General features: G+C 38.4%; 1 protein-coding gene across 1 annotated transcript in view; it reads right to left on the bottom strand.

The window, feature by feature from the left end:
• Positions 1 to 18,968, bottom strand: part of LOC137062722 (myosin-IIIb) — a 60,387-nt gene that overhangs the window by 33,925 nt on the left and 7,494 nt on the right. The window contains exons 5-8 of the mRNA XM_067433616.1: positions 6,462 to 6,564; positions 6,161 to 6,317; positions 1,307 to 1,409; positions 997 to 1,122 (exon numbers count right to left, since the gene is read on the bottom strand). Of these exons, the coding sequence (XP_067289717.1) occupies positions 997 to 1,122; positions 1,307 to 1,409; positions 6,161 to 6,317; positions 6,462 to 6,564 (489 nt within the window). The remainder of the gene's footprint in view (positions 1 to 996; positions 1,123 to 1,306; positions 1,410 to 6,160; positions 6,318 to 6,461; positions 6,565 to 18,968) is intronic.

The raw sequence follows: 18,968 nt of genomic DNA, 5'->3' as shown, positions 1-18,968 counted from the left end.
GCAACTTTAAAGTTCGCTAATTTGCTTTTGGGAAATGCAGCCCTAAGTAGATCATATAAACCTTTGCCATAGCCCTGGTTGATCAACTAGTGAAGTTTTTATTAACAAAATTTCGGGAGGAGCACGAGCAGGTCATTAAACACCTGTACGTGTTAAACAAAAGTAGAGCTAGGGATGTGACGGTTAGTATACAACCGTGAGACCGACGGTTATAGTTCAACACCGTCATTAGAACCGCCAAAACCGTGTTATTAAAATATTTTTTACAAACATAAAAATTTTTTTTTTTTAAAGATGCACTCCGGGAGGAAATTGTATCAGCTGACGAGGGAAACGGAGGCGGAGTTAGTGGTGCTTGGGACTCGAGGCTGCTACTGCTGGAGATAATTCGGGATAGGTCTGTGCACCACTCCCTACCAAGAAGAGAAATCTTGGAGATCATCATCTAAACAGAGGTCTGAAATCTCTGCCCCTTTACCGATCAGAGCGCGCGCTGACACGGAGTTAACCCGCTATCTCTAAGAACAACCCGCGCTGACACGGATGGAGAGACAATGAAACGTGCTATCCACTCTTAGCAAATTTGCCACGTAAATACACCAACATGCTTCACCATGTACACGACCTGACCGGATTACTTTTGAGTGTGCGTCCTTATATGACATACACAGCGCGCACCGCGCTCACATGCAACAAACTATAATGGGGTGTCACCCTCTCCCGGACAGCACGCCAAATACACATAATCTTTCCTCTATTTAATTTGATGTAAGTGTGAACTAGTGAATGTTTCTTTTGCCTATTTCATGCGTCAATACAAGCATTTGTACTGCATGGTCTGCTGAGGTTTCAAACATTTCTTTCGGTTTTCTTTACACTTGTTGACTTAAAACAGCATTGTTGTTAATAACACATTTAACAGTGGTTGAGAGCTGTCACATCTACAGCCGTGTGTCATGATGACACATCTGAAAGATGTACAAACAGGAAACTTACTGCAGTGGCCTTTAACCAGCCGCGTGACGACTCTAGCACCTTCAGAACGTCGTTCTCTGTTGTTTCAAAGGTGATGTTCCCCAAGGACAGAATGCCAGCTAGAATAGTCATCATGTCCACCTTTTCCTACAAACGAGATGATGTGAATGTGAAATGAGAATTGTAAATACATCTAGAATGATGTTAAGTTTCACACAATTTTAAAAACATTTTTCTTCAGTGGTACTGTAGTGTAAAATGTGTAACTTCTTATTTAAACCTCTTAAGTAAAGTTATATAACTACCCATCTACAGTGAATTTTGTTCTTACCTGCTCTTCAAATCCCACCATGTCCATGGCGTTACACACCTCCGCATATTTCACACGCCAGGTCTGGACTACCTCTTCCTGCCCAAACCTGCCATTCAAATAACTGACAAAAACAAACAAAACATGTAAGCCTAGTAGCATACTGCTAGTTTTTTTTAGGAATTATTATTGTGTTGTGGGTCAATTTGACCCACATTGGCTATTTAAACAGATTGACAGAAGATTTTTTTTGAATGTGCATGCAAAGTTTCAATATGTAGATGTATTTTGTAAAGACTATACAAACTTTAGTAACAGCGATTGTGTTAGGGGTTAAATTGACCTCCATTGGATTCCATGCGATTTGCCAAAACTCAACAGAAAAAACGTTTTTGTAGATTGTCAAAAACTAAAATATGAAATGCATGAAAACTTTACTCAACTTCTGAAGCATAAAAGGAGAATTTGCTATTTGAGTTTCAATCTGTGAAAGGATGTTTTTATTTAAAAATTAAATTGAAATTTAAAACTGATTTGTTGCCACACTGAAAATAATTGTGATAAACCTATTTTGCCCTCACAAGGGAATGAGAACCATACATAGGGGCGGCAGTGGCTCAGTGGTTCATGTAGGTTGTCTACAAACCGAAAGGTTGGTGGTTCAATCGCCGGTTCCACCTGACCAAGTGTCGAAGTGTCCATGAGCCAGACACCTAACCCCAGCTGCTCCCGACGAGCTGGATGGCGCCTTACATGGCTGACACCGCCGTTGGTGTGTGAATGAGTGAATGTGAGGCAAGATGTGAAGCACTTTGGATGGCCATGGGTCTGTTAAAATCGCTACATAAATGCAGTCCATTTACATAACGAAAATGCTGAGGATATTTACACGAAGCACAAATAACAAATAGGGATGCAATGATTATTGGTACTGTTATAGTCTGAGGAATCATGGTTTCATGATTATTATGCATTCATTAATTTCACAACAATGTATTAACATCAAATGAACACACTTTAGATTTTAAAGTGTTATTTAATGCTGCCTTTTGAAACAGAAATAACACAGTATATCCATCTTAAAGAAATTAAAGAAAGATGACCTTTGTCTGTAAACATCCATGTCAGTATAAGAGGAATAAACTGAACCGTTGTCATCAACTGTCAACGTATTAATAACCTTTAATAACCTTTTTAATAATTCATCTAACTTTACATGTGGCCTGAGAAAATCATGTCTTTTTCACTTAATTCAAAACTATTTTAACTCTTCAAAAAAGGTTGTTTTTGAAGAGTAACATTAAATGACTAGCAATGTACACACCCAACTACACACAGAAGTGAAAAATGTAAAACACTACTCTTTGTGTCTTTTGCTGGTTCAGTGTGCAGTGGAGTGTAGAGGAGTTTGTCATATCACTCATACATGTGTAAAATAACAAGTTATCATAAATACATGGGTGTAGGTAATTGCAAAATTAGTGTGGAATTTAAATGGCAGTGTTTTCAAATGAAACAAAACAGCTGTTAGTTTTGAGTGATGTGTCTAGAGAACTGTGTTTAGCATTTTGAGACCCACTTTATATTAGGTGGCCTAAACTTCTATGTATTAACATTTAAATTAATCAATATAATGCATTTATTGTGTACATACATGTTTTTACATTGCACTGACATTTTAAAAATGATTTGCATTTGATTACATCTATAATTCATTTCTGTAGTTACATTTATAATGACTTCGTTGACACTTCCCTTACACCTAACCATACCCTTAAACTTACACACACCACCACACCTGTCCCTAGCTCTACCCTTAAACTGACCCACACCACCACACCTGGCCCTAACTTTACACATATCCCACCTCAATAACAGAAAAAGTGTTTTTTTCAATACCATATGAACACAATAAGTACATTGTACATAGTAGTTAAGACCACCTAATATAAAGTGGGACCAATGTTTGTTTTACAAAGGCAAACTTGTAAAGCATATAATGTGCTTGCAGTTTTAAAACTTGGTTGGAGGATTATATACACGAGTTGGCCTCAAGTCCCACTTTTAGTGTGCAAGCATTTTAAAAATACAGTAACGTTTGCCAGTTCCCGTTACAGTTGCATGTGATCACTTAAACTCTACTTATTTAAATTTTATTCTAATGAAATAGCCACAAGTGCTGAATTAACATTATGACAGATGACGTGACTGACACTGGTTATCTCTTCATCACAGCACCTGTTAGTGGGTGGGATATATTAGACAGCAAGTGAAAATTGTCCTCAAAGTTGATGTGTTAGAAGCAGGAAAAATGGGCAAGTTAAAGGATTTGAGTGAGATTGACAAGGACAAAATTATAATGGCTAGACAACTGGGTCAGAGCATCTCCAAAACTGCAGCTCTTGTGGGCTGTTCCCGGTCTGCAGTGGTCAGTATCTATCAAAAGTGCTCCAAGGAAGGAACAGTGGAGAACCGGCCACAGGGTCATGGGCGGCCAAGGCTCATTGATGCACGTGGGGAGCGAATGCTGGCCTGTGTGGTCCGATCAAAAAAACAAGCTACTGTAGCTCAAATTGCTCAAGAAGTTAATGCTGGTTCTGATAGAAAGGTTATGTATGGGGCTGCATAGACACAGACCAGTCAGTGTGCCCATGCTGACCCCTGTCCACCACCGAAAGTGCCAACAGTGGCACGTGAGCATCAGAACTGGACCACAAAGCAATGGAAGAAGGTGGCCTGGTCTGATGAATCACGGTTTCTTTTACATTACGTGGATGGCCGGGAGCTTGTATGTCGCTTACCTGGGGAACACATGGCACCAGGATGCACTATGGGAAGAAGGCGAGCCGGCGGAGGCAGTGTGATGCTCTGGGCAATGTTCTGCTGGGAAACCTTGGGTCTTGCCATCCATGTGGATGTTACTTTGACACGTACCACCTACCTAAGCATTGTTGCAGACCATGTACACCCTTAAATGGAAACGATATTCCCTGGTGGCTGTGGCTCTTTTATGAGGATAATGCACCCCGATACAAAAAAAAAAAGGTTCAGGAATGGTTTGAGGAACACAACAAAGAGTTTGAGAACTGGGGAATTTGACAGCCAAGTCAACATCTCAATCCACTTGAGCTTCTGTGGGATGTGCTGAACAAACGAATCAGATCCATGGAGGCCTCACCTCGCAAATTACAGGACTTAAAGGATCTGCTAACATCTTAGTGCAAGATACCACAGCATACCTTTAGGGGTCTAGTGGAGGCTGTTTTGGCAACAAAAGGGGGACCAACTTAATATTAGGAAGGTGGTCATAATGCTGTGCTTTGTCGTGTATAGCACCTCAATGTGAAAATAGACAAGTAGTCATAATTTTTATTTTGTGTCTGTGCAGCTAATTTTGAACATATTTGGGTCAAAGGGAACCTTAAACTAAATTATTTTAACACAGTAGGGTATGGTATAAGTAGGGTTGGGTACCGAACCTGGTACTTTTAAGGTTACCGTCCGAATCATTTTGGTTGTTGGTTGGTACCAAGTACCGATTCACATTAAATCAGTCGGTACCAAATTTCGGCACCTGAGAAACCATCTGTTGATATAGACTAGTGTCTGTGAATATTAAACCACAAAAAGAATTCTGCGTGTCTATGAATGAATGGTGGTTTAATTTACCTCACACACACACAGACACACACACAGACACACAACGGTTGTGTTTCCATCTCTGCGGTCTCATATGAATGTATGAATGAACGTCCTCTCCAGAGCCTGAGAGTCAGATTCATGCTTTACCGTTTAATTTGAGAAAAACAACCGTCACATCATAAACACACAAACTCAAAGGTCACAGCATCCAGTCAAAATAAAAGTCTGGTTTAACTTGACACGTATTACTGTTGTACTGTATAATTTAGATACATTTCAATGTAATAATTCTAACACTAATGTAATAGTAATAAATTATCAACATTAAATTTAAGTAATAAATCACAATTTTTCTTTCATGTTTTAATTTGAACAGTAAGCTATAAAGCTCAGTTATGAAGTGCAGCACTTTGTTAAACAATTTTTTTTATTATTATTTAATTTAATTTAAAAGATACATTAAATGTATGTCTTCATTTGATTACCAAAAGATACACAACACAGACTTTGTGGGAAATATTTTCATAGAAATTAAATTAAAAAGAAGAAAAAATATATATGGTTGGTTATATGTAAATACTACAGGATACAAATATCACAGACAATGGCAGACCAAGGTAACTCAGGGATAATGTCAATAACACTTCTTTAAATGACTTACAGTGTACAGTTATTGATGTAAACAGCCCCTAATGTATCGGAAAAAGGTACAGGTGGGTACCGGTACCAATTAAAATGTGAATGGTACCCAACCCTAAATATGAGTTCAGAATTTCTCATACTTTATATATTTTTAGTCTCTGACAAGCTACAATAGAGGTTTTATGTAAAACTGAAAAAACAAAGTTAAATTAGCGACAATATAATAGCTAAAATAGCTTTTAAAAATGGTCTAGCATTGAAACATTTATATTTTAATCCTTTTCTTGCACGATGTGTAGCCTTGTGCGCTCTAGTGAATTGCCCAAAACCCAATTAACCATAGTAAATTTAATAATTCACAACCTTGAGTGATTTCAAATGTGGCTCATCCAATCAGATCTTTGTAGGAACCTTTTACACAATGAACATTGTACTAAGAACATGCCATCCGTGACACAAATAGTTCTGTAGGAGGCGACGTGTAACACACCTCCAGTAAACTGCACTGGTAAGATGCTAATCTATGACATGCATCGTAAACAATGTTACTGATCCGGTTTTCATGAGAGCATGACCTCACAGATGACTCACCGGTAGTGCGTAGGGTCCAGGAGGCCATATATCTCTTTATCCTCAATGGAAATGCCGGCCAACATAAAGTAGAAGATGTGGAAGTTCTGTTCACCCTCATCCTGATGAACCACACGGGATTTCTCTAGGAGGTACTCATTGATTTTCGCCCCTTTGACTACAAAAAGACAAGGAAAATCAGGTTAATGTTCAATCAAAAGTATACTGAAGTGATTTACTGGTAAATAAACACACCCAGTGGAAGCTGCCAAGTTATATGATCCATTACGGTCAGAGAGAAGAGTGTTATCTTTTTACAAACCTGAAGAGTTCTGAAAGCGTAGCTGGATATATTTCCCGAAGCGACTGCTGTTGTCATTCATTACCGTCTGAGCATTTCCAAAGGCCTCAAGAAGTGGATTCACCTATTTCAACACAATCAGACACGCTCGTGTTAGGTAGAATCCAAACAGGAAAAAACTAAAATCACAGAATGCACCACAAAAGTTGAGAGAATGTTTATGTACCTCACGCTTTCATTTGTTTTTCATAGTTTTCTTACCAAAAATGTAATCCAATTAAAGGGTTAGTTAACCTAAAAATGAAATTTCTTTCATTAATGACTCGTTCCACACCTGTAAGACCTCTGTTCATCCTCAGAACACAGTTTAAGATATTTTAGATTTAGTCCGAGGCCTTTCTGTCCTTTGAATGTCAGTGTATGCCCACTTGCTGTCCACGTCCAGAAGGTAATGAAAACATCATCAAAGTAGTCCGTATGTGACATCAGTTGGTTAGTTCGACTCTTTTGAAGTGTCGACAATACATTTTGGTCCAAAAATAACCAAAAATATGAATTTATTCAGCATTGTCTTCTCTTCCGCGTTTGTTTTGAAACCTCAAATAAAGAATCAAACGGTCGCGAATCAGCAGATTGATTCGTGGTTCATATCGCCAATGTCACGTGATTTCAGCAGTTTGCCAGTTTGCCACGCGATTCAAATCTTGAATCATGACCGTTTGATTCTTTATTTGAGGAACACGGAAGAGAAGACAATGCTGAATAAAGTCGTATTTTTTGTTATTTTTGGACCAAAATGTATTGTCGACACTTCAAAAAGAGTAACTAACCAACTGATGTCACATATGGGGCCCTATTTTAACGATCTGAAACGCAAGTGTCAAAGCGCGGAGCGGAAATAGCACCAGGGATTGTTTGTGCCGGAACACGCCTCCTTTTTTGCGCTGAACCGCCCAGGGAGCGCAAGTTCATTCACTAGTTTAGCGACGTGCTTCTGTGGAGGGAAAAGCGCGCTTTGCGGTGTACAAAGTAGAGGATGGATACCCGACCCGAGCCCGACGGGTTCCGACGGTACCCGACGGCTCGGGCCGGGTTCGGACAGATATTTAGAAATGACGTTCGGGTTCGGGTCGGGCTCGGTCACGTCAGCGCGATAAGGCATTGAACCTTTTAAATTTAAAACTGCTTATTATGCAAGTAGCCAATGGGTCTGTTTAACTTGATGCAATGGTAGGGCCCATGGAGTACTTTGATGATGTTTTCATTAGCTTCTGGACGTGGACAGCAATTGGGTATACACTTACATTCAAAGGACAAAAAGGCCTCGGACTAAAATATCTTAAACTGTGTCCCGAGGATGGTCTTACGGGTGTGGAACGACATTAGGGGGAGTCATTAATGAAATACATTTTATTTTTGGGTGAACTAACCCTTTAAATGCATCCAGAAGTAAAGGACATTTGGCATTTTATTATTTATGACCATAGTTTTCAGTCAGCTGACTGAACTGTGAAATTGATCAAGCAATTAGGCCATTATTCGACATTCTCTTCGGCTCACACCAAATCTGAGGGTATATATGTAATGTTATTGTAATATCCTTTTATGTGTGGGGTGGGGAGGAGGGTGCTTGGCCATCCCATATTCTACTCTGAGAAATCTGGTCACCCAATAGAGTTGATATATATATAAAAGATGATATTTTAAAGAATGTTGGTAATCAGACAGTCGACAACACCCATTTCATACTATTCTGTTCATACTATGAAAGCCAATGGGTCTGATCACCAACATTTCTTAGCATATCTTTTGTGTTCAAAAGAACAGAAGCAAGAAACTTATACAGGTTTGGAACAACTTGAGGGTGAGTAAGTGATTCTCAGTGAGAATCTCTTTAAACAATTCAGTCTGACATCAAAAGTCAAAATATCTCATTGGAAACTAATTTCTCAATCAAGAGCTTTTGACTTTATAGTTCTATACTCTTACTGTATGTCAACTATTGACCCATTTGTTTTTAATTATTCATTTTATTTGTAGGAAGGAATTTTAGGATTCATTTTATCTGAGACTTTCCTCTGGGACCATTTTGACAACATTGGCCATGAACCAACAGCAAAAGAAAACTGGGAATCTAGACTGCTGAAGCTCTGATACTAAAACTAGTTATTCCACTTTAGGAGGCGAGAACAAAGTTTGCACACAAACACACACACACCTCCATGCAAACATACAGAGAGAAAATATTCTTCAAGATAAGACTCTTAAACCTTAAAGCAACTCATACATTCTAGGAACAGGATGTATAAATGCGTTTTACGGAAGCTTATGTGCAAAAAGAGAAGTAACAAAGGTGCCAAATCCATTCGCAAATGGGGGTCAGAGTGTATCACATCCTGATCATAATATATCAGCAAGATTTTCCTGTCTCACACTGGCGAATGAACCATGCTGGCTGATGCAATTCTTTAGAGAGCCAAAATCACTTCCTAAACTTCTCAGATGTCTCCCTGAACTCCCCCAGACATCCTGTCTTACTAAGAGTACTGTGAGACAAGGGAAAATGTTAATACACATTGGTGAAGGTTTGGAAACCTTTGTGAAGAGTGTAGCAGCCTGCTTGAGCGCTCAGACATGTCAAACTCTTGGCTTATCCAACGACCTATTTGTTGATGAATTGTTGCCGAAATACACAATTTACCTTCAAGAAACGCTCAATGTTAACAGAACATCCGCATGTTTTAGTATTAGTATAAACATTTTCACAATGATAGTTCAAAACTGTTTGTTGTTCTGAGTGACAAAAAAAAAAATATGTACAAACTTTTAATAGTTCCCACAATAATGGTTTATAAAGTTCAAATAATTGTAAACAGTCCAGCGATAAAATGGTTTTCAACATTTGGAAAACATCTTTGTAACGTAGTTCGTAGATACACTGTAAAAAAAAGTCACAACCTGAAATTTTTAAGTACAATCGACTTGGATGTTTAAGTTATTACAAATTAGATTAGGTTAAACTGACTTGTATAACTTACAAAAAAAGTTTAACATTTCTTAACTTATTAACAACATATGTTGTTATAACTTATTGAACATATATTTTTTCTTACAGTGTATGGGAAGGAAGGAGGCAGGAACCGGCGAACATTCAACAACTTTCAATTCAAGTCAAATAAATAAACAAAACGAAAGTAACGTAGGCAGCCCCTCACGGATGACTGCCTACACACACATAATCAAAAGTAAACAAAACACAACTCAAAGTCCAGGCCTGGTCCTCTCTCGTCCTTATATGCCTCCGAACTCCCTCATGAGAGGACTCGAGACCGGTGTGGCTCACAGGCAGTGTTGGGTGTAACTAGTTACTAAGTAATTAGTTACTGTAATTTAATTACTTTTCCCTTGAAAAAGTAAAGTAAGGGATTACTCTAATTTTTTGTGTAATTTAATTACAGTTAATTCACAACTAATTGAACTGTGTATAAACTGTAAAAAAATATATATAATACAATAGTGGAATTAACTTCAAAATTCAAAGTCTTACTTTAAAATGCATGTTTTTACCTATCCTTCTCACATTTGTAACACTTTGGTCAGTTAATAAGAATAAGTTATGTAGTTTTATATTATATATTTGAATAAATTAAAAGAAATCACTTAATTCAAGGATTTGGAAAGTAGTAATAAGTAATTAAATACTTTTTGGAGGGAGTAATTTGTACAGTAATCTAATTACACTATTAAAGACAAAATTAGTAACTAGTTATTAATTACTTTTTAGAGTACCTTACCCAACACTGCTCGCAGGTGACGCTCATTTGCCATCAGGCCTGGTCTCACTCGCTCCTCCCGTCTCTCGCTCGTCCATCTTGCCACAGTCTTTAAGAACAGTTTACTAACGTTCCAGGACAATTTATGGTGTTTTTACAATTGATCCTTTTCAGGGGTCTGAGCATGGTTCAAGTGATTTTTTGCCTAAATGCAGAGCTTGATACCAGGCCAGGGCTCCAGTCTGTGACCAAATAGTGGCATTTTGCAACCTGTTTTCCTGCTGGTGCAACACAATTTTGTAAAAGGTCACACTGGTGCCTCCAACACAGTGCCCAGCTGATAAGAGCTGCCATTTTTGTTGCATATGAGAAACATCAAAATGGCAAACGAAAGCAAAACGGACCCCCACTATGCATTTCAGCTGTGCTGTGTGGACCGTTTCTCAGCTCAGAGCATTAAAAGACAGCACAGCGCGAGCTCATACGTCGGCCGATATCGTTCACATGACACCATTCCTACACAGCTCTGGAGATCCAGTGAGAAAGCGTTTGAATTTACCACAGAATTAATAACATTTCTAGCGCGAGATAAATGGGAAGCGTTCGGCGCAGAATTCCGATTTAAACCACATCACATCAAACAGCAGTTACGGCACTGACGTGGAAACCAGGAGAAATGTGCCATGAATGAAGTTCTGAGGTTTCAGTACATAAATCATAAACATTCAGCATGGATTTACTGTAGTAACAATCCATGGTATTGTGGAAGAAACAGGTCAAATCTTTTGAGAGTGAAGCACTTTTCAAGGGCTTTTTCCAGCACTTAAAAGCCCATGTTTAATGTGATGATTTGTAAAACTAAATAGTTAAAGGTGTAGGACACTTTGTGGTAAACAAGCTCTTTTCTTTTAAAAAGACATGAAATTACCACTATAACCAGTAAAGGGCGGCATAGGAGCAATTATTTGACTGATTAGCCATTTCCACTACTTCACAGAAGGAAAAAAAAGTAGGAAGTCACAAAGTCTCATGAAAAACAAAAACTTTTCTTTAAATTGTGACTTGCAAGTAAAGAGCGCTCCTACTGGATTGTTTTTCCTGCCATCTGGTTTGCGATTACAGATACAAACTTATTGTATTTTACTTTTACAATGAGCATAACAATTAGCAATTACAACAAAAAGAAAAAAATATAGAGGACGCTGTGTTTTCAAAATGAACAGTCAAGCAAAACATGCTACGTTATGGCAACGACATTTCAAACTGACAGATACGTCAAAGATAAACGGGACTTTTTCACCATTAGTTACTGTTTTTTACACATTGTTATATTAATTATAAATCAAATTCTGTTTTATTGGCCACAGTATTATTGATGATTGTTGAGAGGGGCACTTGATTAATTTTCAAAAAGGGCAGGGACTCAAACCCCCAAAGCCCTCCCCTCTTCACTAGTGTGTGCGTAACGTTATGTATCCTGTCATAAAAATGCGGCGAAACCGTCAAATTATTTTTGTTTTTCCAAGACAAACTGTGACCATTTTCAGAAAATTTTCAGTGAAACTGGGCAATTTTTCCTCCTCCCCCACCCCTCTGACCCATGGCCTCCCTCAAGGCTCTATTTTAGCACCCTCTTTATTTTCTCTGTACATGCTTCCTCTGGGCTATATTCTAAGAAAGCATGGCGTGTCCTTTCATTTCTATGCAGATGACACTCAAATCTATCTTCCTGTCAAGAAAAATAATTCAACTGCGATCACCTCTCTTCTCCATTGTTTAGAGGAGGTTAAATTATGGCTAGCCCAAAACTTCCTCTTCTTAAACGAGGACAAAACTGAGGTCATTGTATTCAGTCCCAATGACAACACTCAGCATATAAGCCCTGAGCTAGAAAGTTTATCCGCTTTTAGATCGACAAGGGTCCAGAACCTAGGTATTATTTTTGATCAGCATTTAAAATTAAACAGACATATCTCCTCTGTCATTGGATCTAGTTTTTATCAGCTTCGTCTTCTGTCTAAAATTAAAAACTTTCTCTCCCCGAAAACTCTAGAAATGGCTGTTCATGCGTTTGTTACATCGCGTCTAGATTACTGTAATTCTTTATATTGCGGTATATCTAAATCTCAAATTGCACGACTTCAGCTTGTCCAAAATGCTGCTGCCAGATTTCTTTTAAAGCGTCGTAAATATGAACATGTCACTCCTATTCTTAGATCACTTCATTGGCTGCCGATTTGTCAGAGAATAGATTTTAAAATTCTCCTCTTCGTCTAAAAAAACCTTCATAACAAAGCGCCCATCTATCTATCTGAACTCCTTCACTCCTATACTCCTTCCAGAAGACTCCGTTCTTGTGATCATGCTTTGCTGGTCGTTCCACGCGCTAGACTGAAGCGTAGAGGTGAGCGGGCATTTGCGGTAGCAGGGCCTCGACTCTGGAATACCCTGCCTTTAGAGATCAGGCTGGCCCCTACCCTGTCTATTTTTAAGTCACTGTTAAAAACTTTTCTATTTTCTTTAGCGTACTGATTACCCTGATGTGTTTGACTTTTAAAGGTTGTGCTTTTTATTTTTTACTCTGTTCTGGTTTTATTTTTATGTATGTATGCTATTCTTGACCTTCTGTAAAGCATTTTGGTCAGCCTGGGGGCTGTGGGAAATGTGCTATATAAATAAAATTGAACTTGAACAAACTGTGACCAAGATGAGCACTAGAGATTTCTTTGTAGCCACAATTTCAATCCTGTGTGTAAATGCAGCTCACTGTCACCATGCCTCACCTATCGTACAGTCTGACATTAATGTCAACTTAAGGCTGGAATACACTACCCGATTTTTCCCCCGATTTTCCCCCGATTTAGAATCTGAACAAGTTGACGCTAGTTGGCAAAAGTCAGAGCCAGTCTGCAGATTTGAGCAGACAGATTCCATGAAAAATCGCGTAGTATATCATGGCCATAGACTCCGATTTTTTAGCTTCAGATTTTGATTCCATCCAGTCGGAGGATATTAAACATGTTTGATATTTTGAGCCGATTTTAGAACATATGACGCATCGCTACTGAAACCGGAAATCACTGACACGCCAACGAAAATCAACAAACAAGAAATGGAGACCAGCAGGATCACAAAGTGGAACTCCAGCATGGAAGAAAAACTTATTCAGCTGTGGCAGGAGCACGGGTGTCTCTATAATGTGGATGACAACTGTTACCGGTAGTAGACAATAAATGCAGATATAGGCCTAATTGTAATAATAAAAAACAACATATCGATTTTGCCTGCAAGCGTAGCGTGAGCGTGGCGTTTCTGATGCGTGTCAGCCGCGGGGCTGCCTGCCGTTTTCTCTGGGTGCGTCTCAATCAGCTCCCTAGTTCAGTTGTCAGGGCACTGATCAGGGAGTCAGCCCATTGACTTATGTCCTGATCAGTGCCCTGACTAGTGAACTAGGGAGCTGATTGATACGCAAGGTCTGTCTTTGCACACCAGAAGCGTCTGACGCGCTGCCCGCTGCTGTACATTTACAGGGAAGCCATGATATACTTCATGTTAAATATAAATATATTGCCTATTGATACAGCAAAGACAAATAATAATAGGCTACTAATAATATTTCGCAAACCAAATTCTGAGGTAAACATTTGTCTTAAGTTATTTAAGTTATGTTTAAACGAGATCAAAGCTCGTCAATAGCTGCGAATTATTAATTGTAGGCCTATTACAATAAATGTTAACAGATTATTTAATAACGTAAACAAGGTCGCGTTACTCGATGCTCACGCATCTTGTCTGTGTGAGACTCGTGTAGTAATCAAAACAGCAAAACTATTGTATAAGTAACTTCAATATTGTCAACGAAAATAGTTCCAAACAAAGCCACACCAGAGCATGTTTGCTTCTTCAAACAACAGTGTTTCTTTAATGAAAAACTCAATGTTATAAATAAAAAAATGATTTAATTATCTATCATGAATCCGAAGCTGTCCTCTATCTACATCTGTTGCAATAGAATAAAATAAAATAACAATAAACGAACAGAACACGCTTACAGATTAGACTCAATATTTTGACTCATCAGCACAGAAAAACACTGTAATAACTCCCGCTGCAATCTGACCATTACACGTCTAGTGCGTTTTGGCTCTTTTTGTTGACTTTTTGCTCAGCGCACAGATAGTCCGTTCAAAAATGACCGCTCATCTCCTGCACAATCTCATGCTTGCTGTTATGTCTGTCATGCGTGCGTCTCCTAGCAACCAGGCGCTTGTTTCAGTTTGTGTTCCAGACGTTTTTAAAGTCTGGTAGTGTATGATGCCCAGCTTTTCTCTGTAACCATTTACAAAGTCGGCAAGTGTATGATGCCTAGTGTTTTTGAAATCTGTTCAGATTTAAAAAATCGTGTAGTGTATTCCAGCCTTTAGATCTTACAGTGTGACATGGCTTACTGAAGGGATCATGTTCGTACAGTCTGACAAAAAACAACCGTAAAGGTGTATAATAAATCGCACAGTGTGTACCCAGCTTAAAGTAACACCAAGTTTCAATGGCCTTAGTTTGAGCCAGATGGGAAACATGATGTAGAGTTTGTTTGATCCAGTAGGCCAACTCATCTGTCTATTAAATGAGTTTGAAAAAGGAAGGAACATTTTAAGCTTAGTGAAAAGGGACAAAAGCAAAAGGGAAAGAGCACAGCGTTGTGGGCAGCCTGAGCTTAAAGTGAGGTGAGCACATCAGACATAATCCCTCTGTGAACGGAAAGAAAGTTTCTAATCCAGAGGACGAACCCTGCATTAACATCAAGATAAAAAAGCTTTAAGAAAATATGCATCTGCATTTAATTAAAAGCTGAGCTAAAATCTACAAATAAAACCCTGACATATGCTTTTGGATACGCAAGATGTTTTGTAACTGTATTACGCAGGGTCAGTAGAGCATCATCATCATCTGTGCCTCTGTTACTCTTATAAGCAAACTGATGTGGATCTAACAGAGGCCACAGCTGAAGTTAGATGATTAGCCAAAATTCGCTCCACAGTATAGAATAGGGGTGTAACAGTTCTCGGTAAAAATGAATAAATAAATAATAATAAATCAAACCGTACCGTTCTCCACCCATGGTTTAGCACACACTTGCACAGTGGTTCATCTGACAAATCTGACGCAATGCACCTATAATATGCAGGGCTCAACAATACAGACTGCCGATGGCCCGGGGCCGGCGTGAAAGATACTTGGGCCGGTTGCCCAATCGTGCCAGTGCTGCATTTTCATATAAGTTGATAATTTGTGCATGTTTTCAAGCCTTGGCTGCTTAAATATTTAAGCACAAGTAGATGTGCTTATATAACCAGCGTTTCTCAGTTTAGTATTTGGGCGCTGTGATAAGTTTTCGGTGTGTAACACACACATCCAAAGGGCACCCAAAACTGTTTAACCTACCTGAAAAACACTGTTTATTTTATTAGTATCTTTGCTTTATTGTATTTATTTGCGCTTTTGCTTTTAGTTTAATTATTAGTTCTTATTTTCTTTATTTTTATTTAATAATAATTATTATTATTTTTATTTGACAGTAGTCCTTTCTCCCCTGAAGATAGCATATACCGAACCGTACCGTTACACCAATAGTATTGCAATAGGACGGAAATCATACTCGCACCTGTTTTTATTTTACACAGGCCTATGGAGTATTTCCACAGTTTCTGCACTGTACATGTGCCCAAAAGACACTGAAGCGAAACAGCCTTGCAAAAACTCCTTTAGTCCTTTAGTAACTCTTTTAGTTTAGAAGCACAACCTTTAAGGCGGCTGGCTTTAAATATTAAAGTTTATTTATTTAGCATCTTTCTTTATTGTATTTGTCCAATTGTTTTTTTCTCTGCTGATTTTACTATCATTGCCTTCTGCAATAAAAAACATGATTAAAAGAAAATAATTCTACGTTTTTACAAAGGTTGATGTGTGATATAGTGCAATAATATGGCTGTAGTATTGCAACAAAATGTATATTTTGAGCAAAAGAAACAACTTGGCGTGAAGTTCATTCGACAGTATTTGTAGCAATGCTGTTTTACAAAATATTTTATTAATAAAAATAATAATAATAATAATATGTAGTTATAATAATTAGCGAGGCACATACATATGCAAGTGAATGGGATAAATGTAAATGTAAATGTAAAATGTAAATCACATTTTGAAGGCCATAAGGTCAGTCATCAAACACTGAACTGGACTAGATCCAAAAAGCAACAGTGTAAATACAAAGTGGTCTAATTTGTTTATTTAAGTGGTAGATCTATGTAAATATATGTAAAGTAGATCTACTGAGTTAAATAGCATTTGAATACATATGAAACACTCCAGGGTAAAAATATTCCATATTTGATATGCAATGCAATGAACAAGCAGGGAAAATACGAGAGACAGCCATTAAACCACAGCAATTATTAGTAACTACAAAGCCAGCCAAACACATATCAACGGGGTTTGGAAAAAACAACAACTGAGTTTTCTCAAGAAACATCATAAGTTTACAGAAGACTGCAGTCACTTGTTCAAAGAGTTCCTTTACATGTTTAAGCAACTTTCTCATTTCATCAAAACTGACGCTATAAAAAAAGCATATGATGTGTCAAGAACTGGACATGATGTGTAACCTTTTAAGAACTGGCTATCTCCCTGCCTGAAAGTCCATCTCACAATAACTGTCAGCAAATTCTTTCAATGATCTGAAGCAACACAGAAAATGAATAGTTATCTTAGTTTACACCTGGCATTCTTACCAAAAGATGTTGTGTAATCAATCGACTACAAATTAGCCAACCTGCTGTTGAAACCAGAAAGATGTGACGTGCGCATTCTGGATGTTTTGTAATATTTATATTGACGCAGTGTGAGTGGCAGATATGATGAATTTATTTGTGAGCATGACAACAGGGAAATGTGTTTTATAGTATCAGGTATGACCTATAATAAGAGGGTCAGATAACAAAAGATGATATCATAATCACAACACTAAACCGAACCAGGAAAAACAGCACTGTGATGAAGGAACAAATAGAAATAACCCGAAACGTGAACATCTGTTCCTTGAACCAACCCGAGACCTCAAATTACAGACAGACGATCAGAAAATATTGCAGTCACACCCACATGAAACCGCTTGAGTATTTATATACAAAGTTTAAGTATCAAAGAGCTTGTTGCTTTAAAAAAAGAAAAACTACTAGCCTTTAAATACCTGATTTGTTTTTATAAGGAGGCATTTGATTGGATAAAACATAAAAGTGTAGGGCTGGGATATTTTTCTAATTTTTTAGCGATTAATTCGAATGTAATGTTTTGCCCTGATTTATTTTATTTTTAAACTGATAAATTGTGGTTTTGATTAATAATGTTAGCAAACGTTACATTTAGACATTTTGACAATACAGCAATAATAACAGTTAAAGGGTTACTTCAGCGATTAACATATGGCTTTGTATCAGTAGAAACCCTGGAGTATATTCAAATGATCGTGCTCCCCCCACTTATATCCCCCTGAGACGAGAGATTTTTGCATTTTATTTCTGGAAAAATTCCTCTCGTGACACAAATTGACGATATTTGCGTCACGAGAGGAATGATTGCCCAGAGGCTAAAGACTACAGCCAGCAGAGGGAGCGATTTCCGCATGTTTTCAACTCGTGCATGGGGAATGGAGATCACACTCACAGCACAGCTCAGCTACAGGCATTCATTTAAACGGATGCTAAGCAATGTAAGTGCTTTAACTTCTCAAATTAATTTCTATGAAAGTTAAGCTTCCAAAGGCATGAACTGAAAACGCGTTGTGAATGTATGCCGCAAATGTGGTCGCGATTACCTCAGCTCTCATCACGAGAGCTCATCAACTCATTTATGACGTTAAATGTAATCTGACTCCTAATCTGAGTCTGCTGTGAAACTCACACGGCAACTCAATCGTTATATTGAACAGACACGTTCAGTATTTAATTGTAGGAACTCAGTCTCTGTAATCCAGTAGCGGTGGCTTTGGGAATGGCCCATAGACCGTAAAAAAATTTGGACGACTCGACATTTGAAGCTTTCAGGCGGGGGTGCACGGCGCTGACATCTTGGGACCGAGTCTGTGCAGTAGCGACTTCGGGACCGGAGTTGCGCAGTAGAGCGCAGGAAGTAGAGCAGGAAGTACAATCACGATATCGAAAGCCCGCCCACACTCTCGCAGATGCAGAACAATTAATTATGTTGGTGTGACATAAACAGTTATGGAAATGTAGAAATTAAAGCTAAAGCTCTAATCTGCTCCCAAAAATTCTGAAAAAAGTCAGTTAGTGCCTCAGTCACAACTTCACTCAGAGTAGACGTCAGTCTCAGCTGTCAATCATGACGTCACACCCCCCGTTTTTAAAGCGTCAGATAACTAACTAAAACTAAACTTATTTTAAAAACGAACACTTGAAACGAAATCATCGTGATGATAACTGCCTTCAGTGACATAAACTAACTTTGGGGGAAAAATATTTGAAGTGTAATTTTATTGTTTAGTTTGTCTCGCGTCCATTAGAAAACACAGAGGGGCGGGTATACTGGGACCGGTCACTGGGGGGCGATCGAGGCGCGAAAGCTTCAGTAAATTAGAGGGAGACTGCAGGCTTGGAATGGCCTCACAGGGCAGCGAAGCATTCTGGGAATTGTAGTCTTTCATCCCCATGAGACAAAAATACATTTTCTGTCTTTTCTCAGT

This window comes from Pseudorasbora parva, chromosome 23 (genome assembly GCF_024679245.1).
Source record: "Pseudorasbora parva isolate DD20220531a chromosome 23, ASM2467924v1, whole genome shotgun sequence".
In the NCBI taxonomy this organism is placed as follows: domain Eukaryota; kingdom Metazoa; phylum Chordata; class Actinopteri; order Cypriniformes; family Gobionidae; genus Pseudorasbora; species Pseudorasbora parva.
The sequence above is the reverse complement of the archived record's forward strand: the minus strand, read 5'-3'. Positions and strand labels throughout refer to the sequence as shown.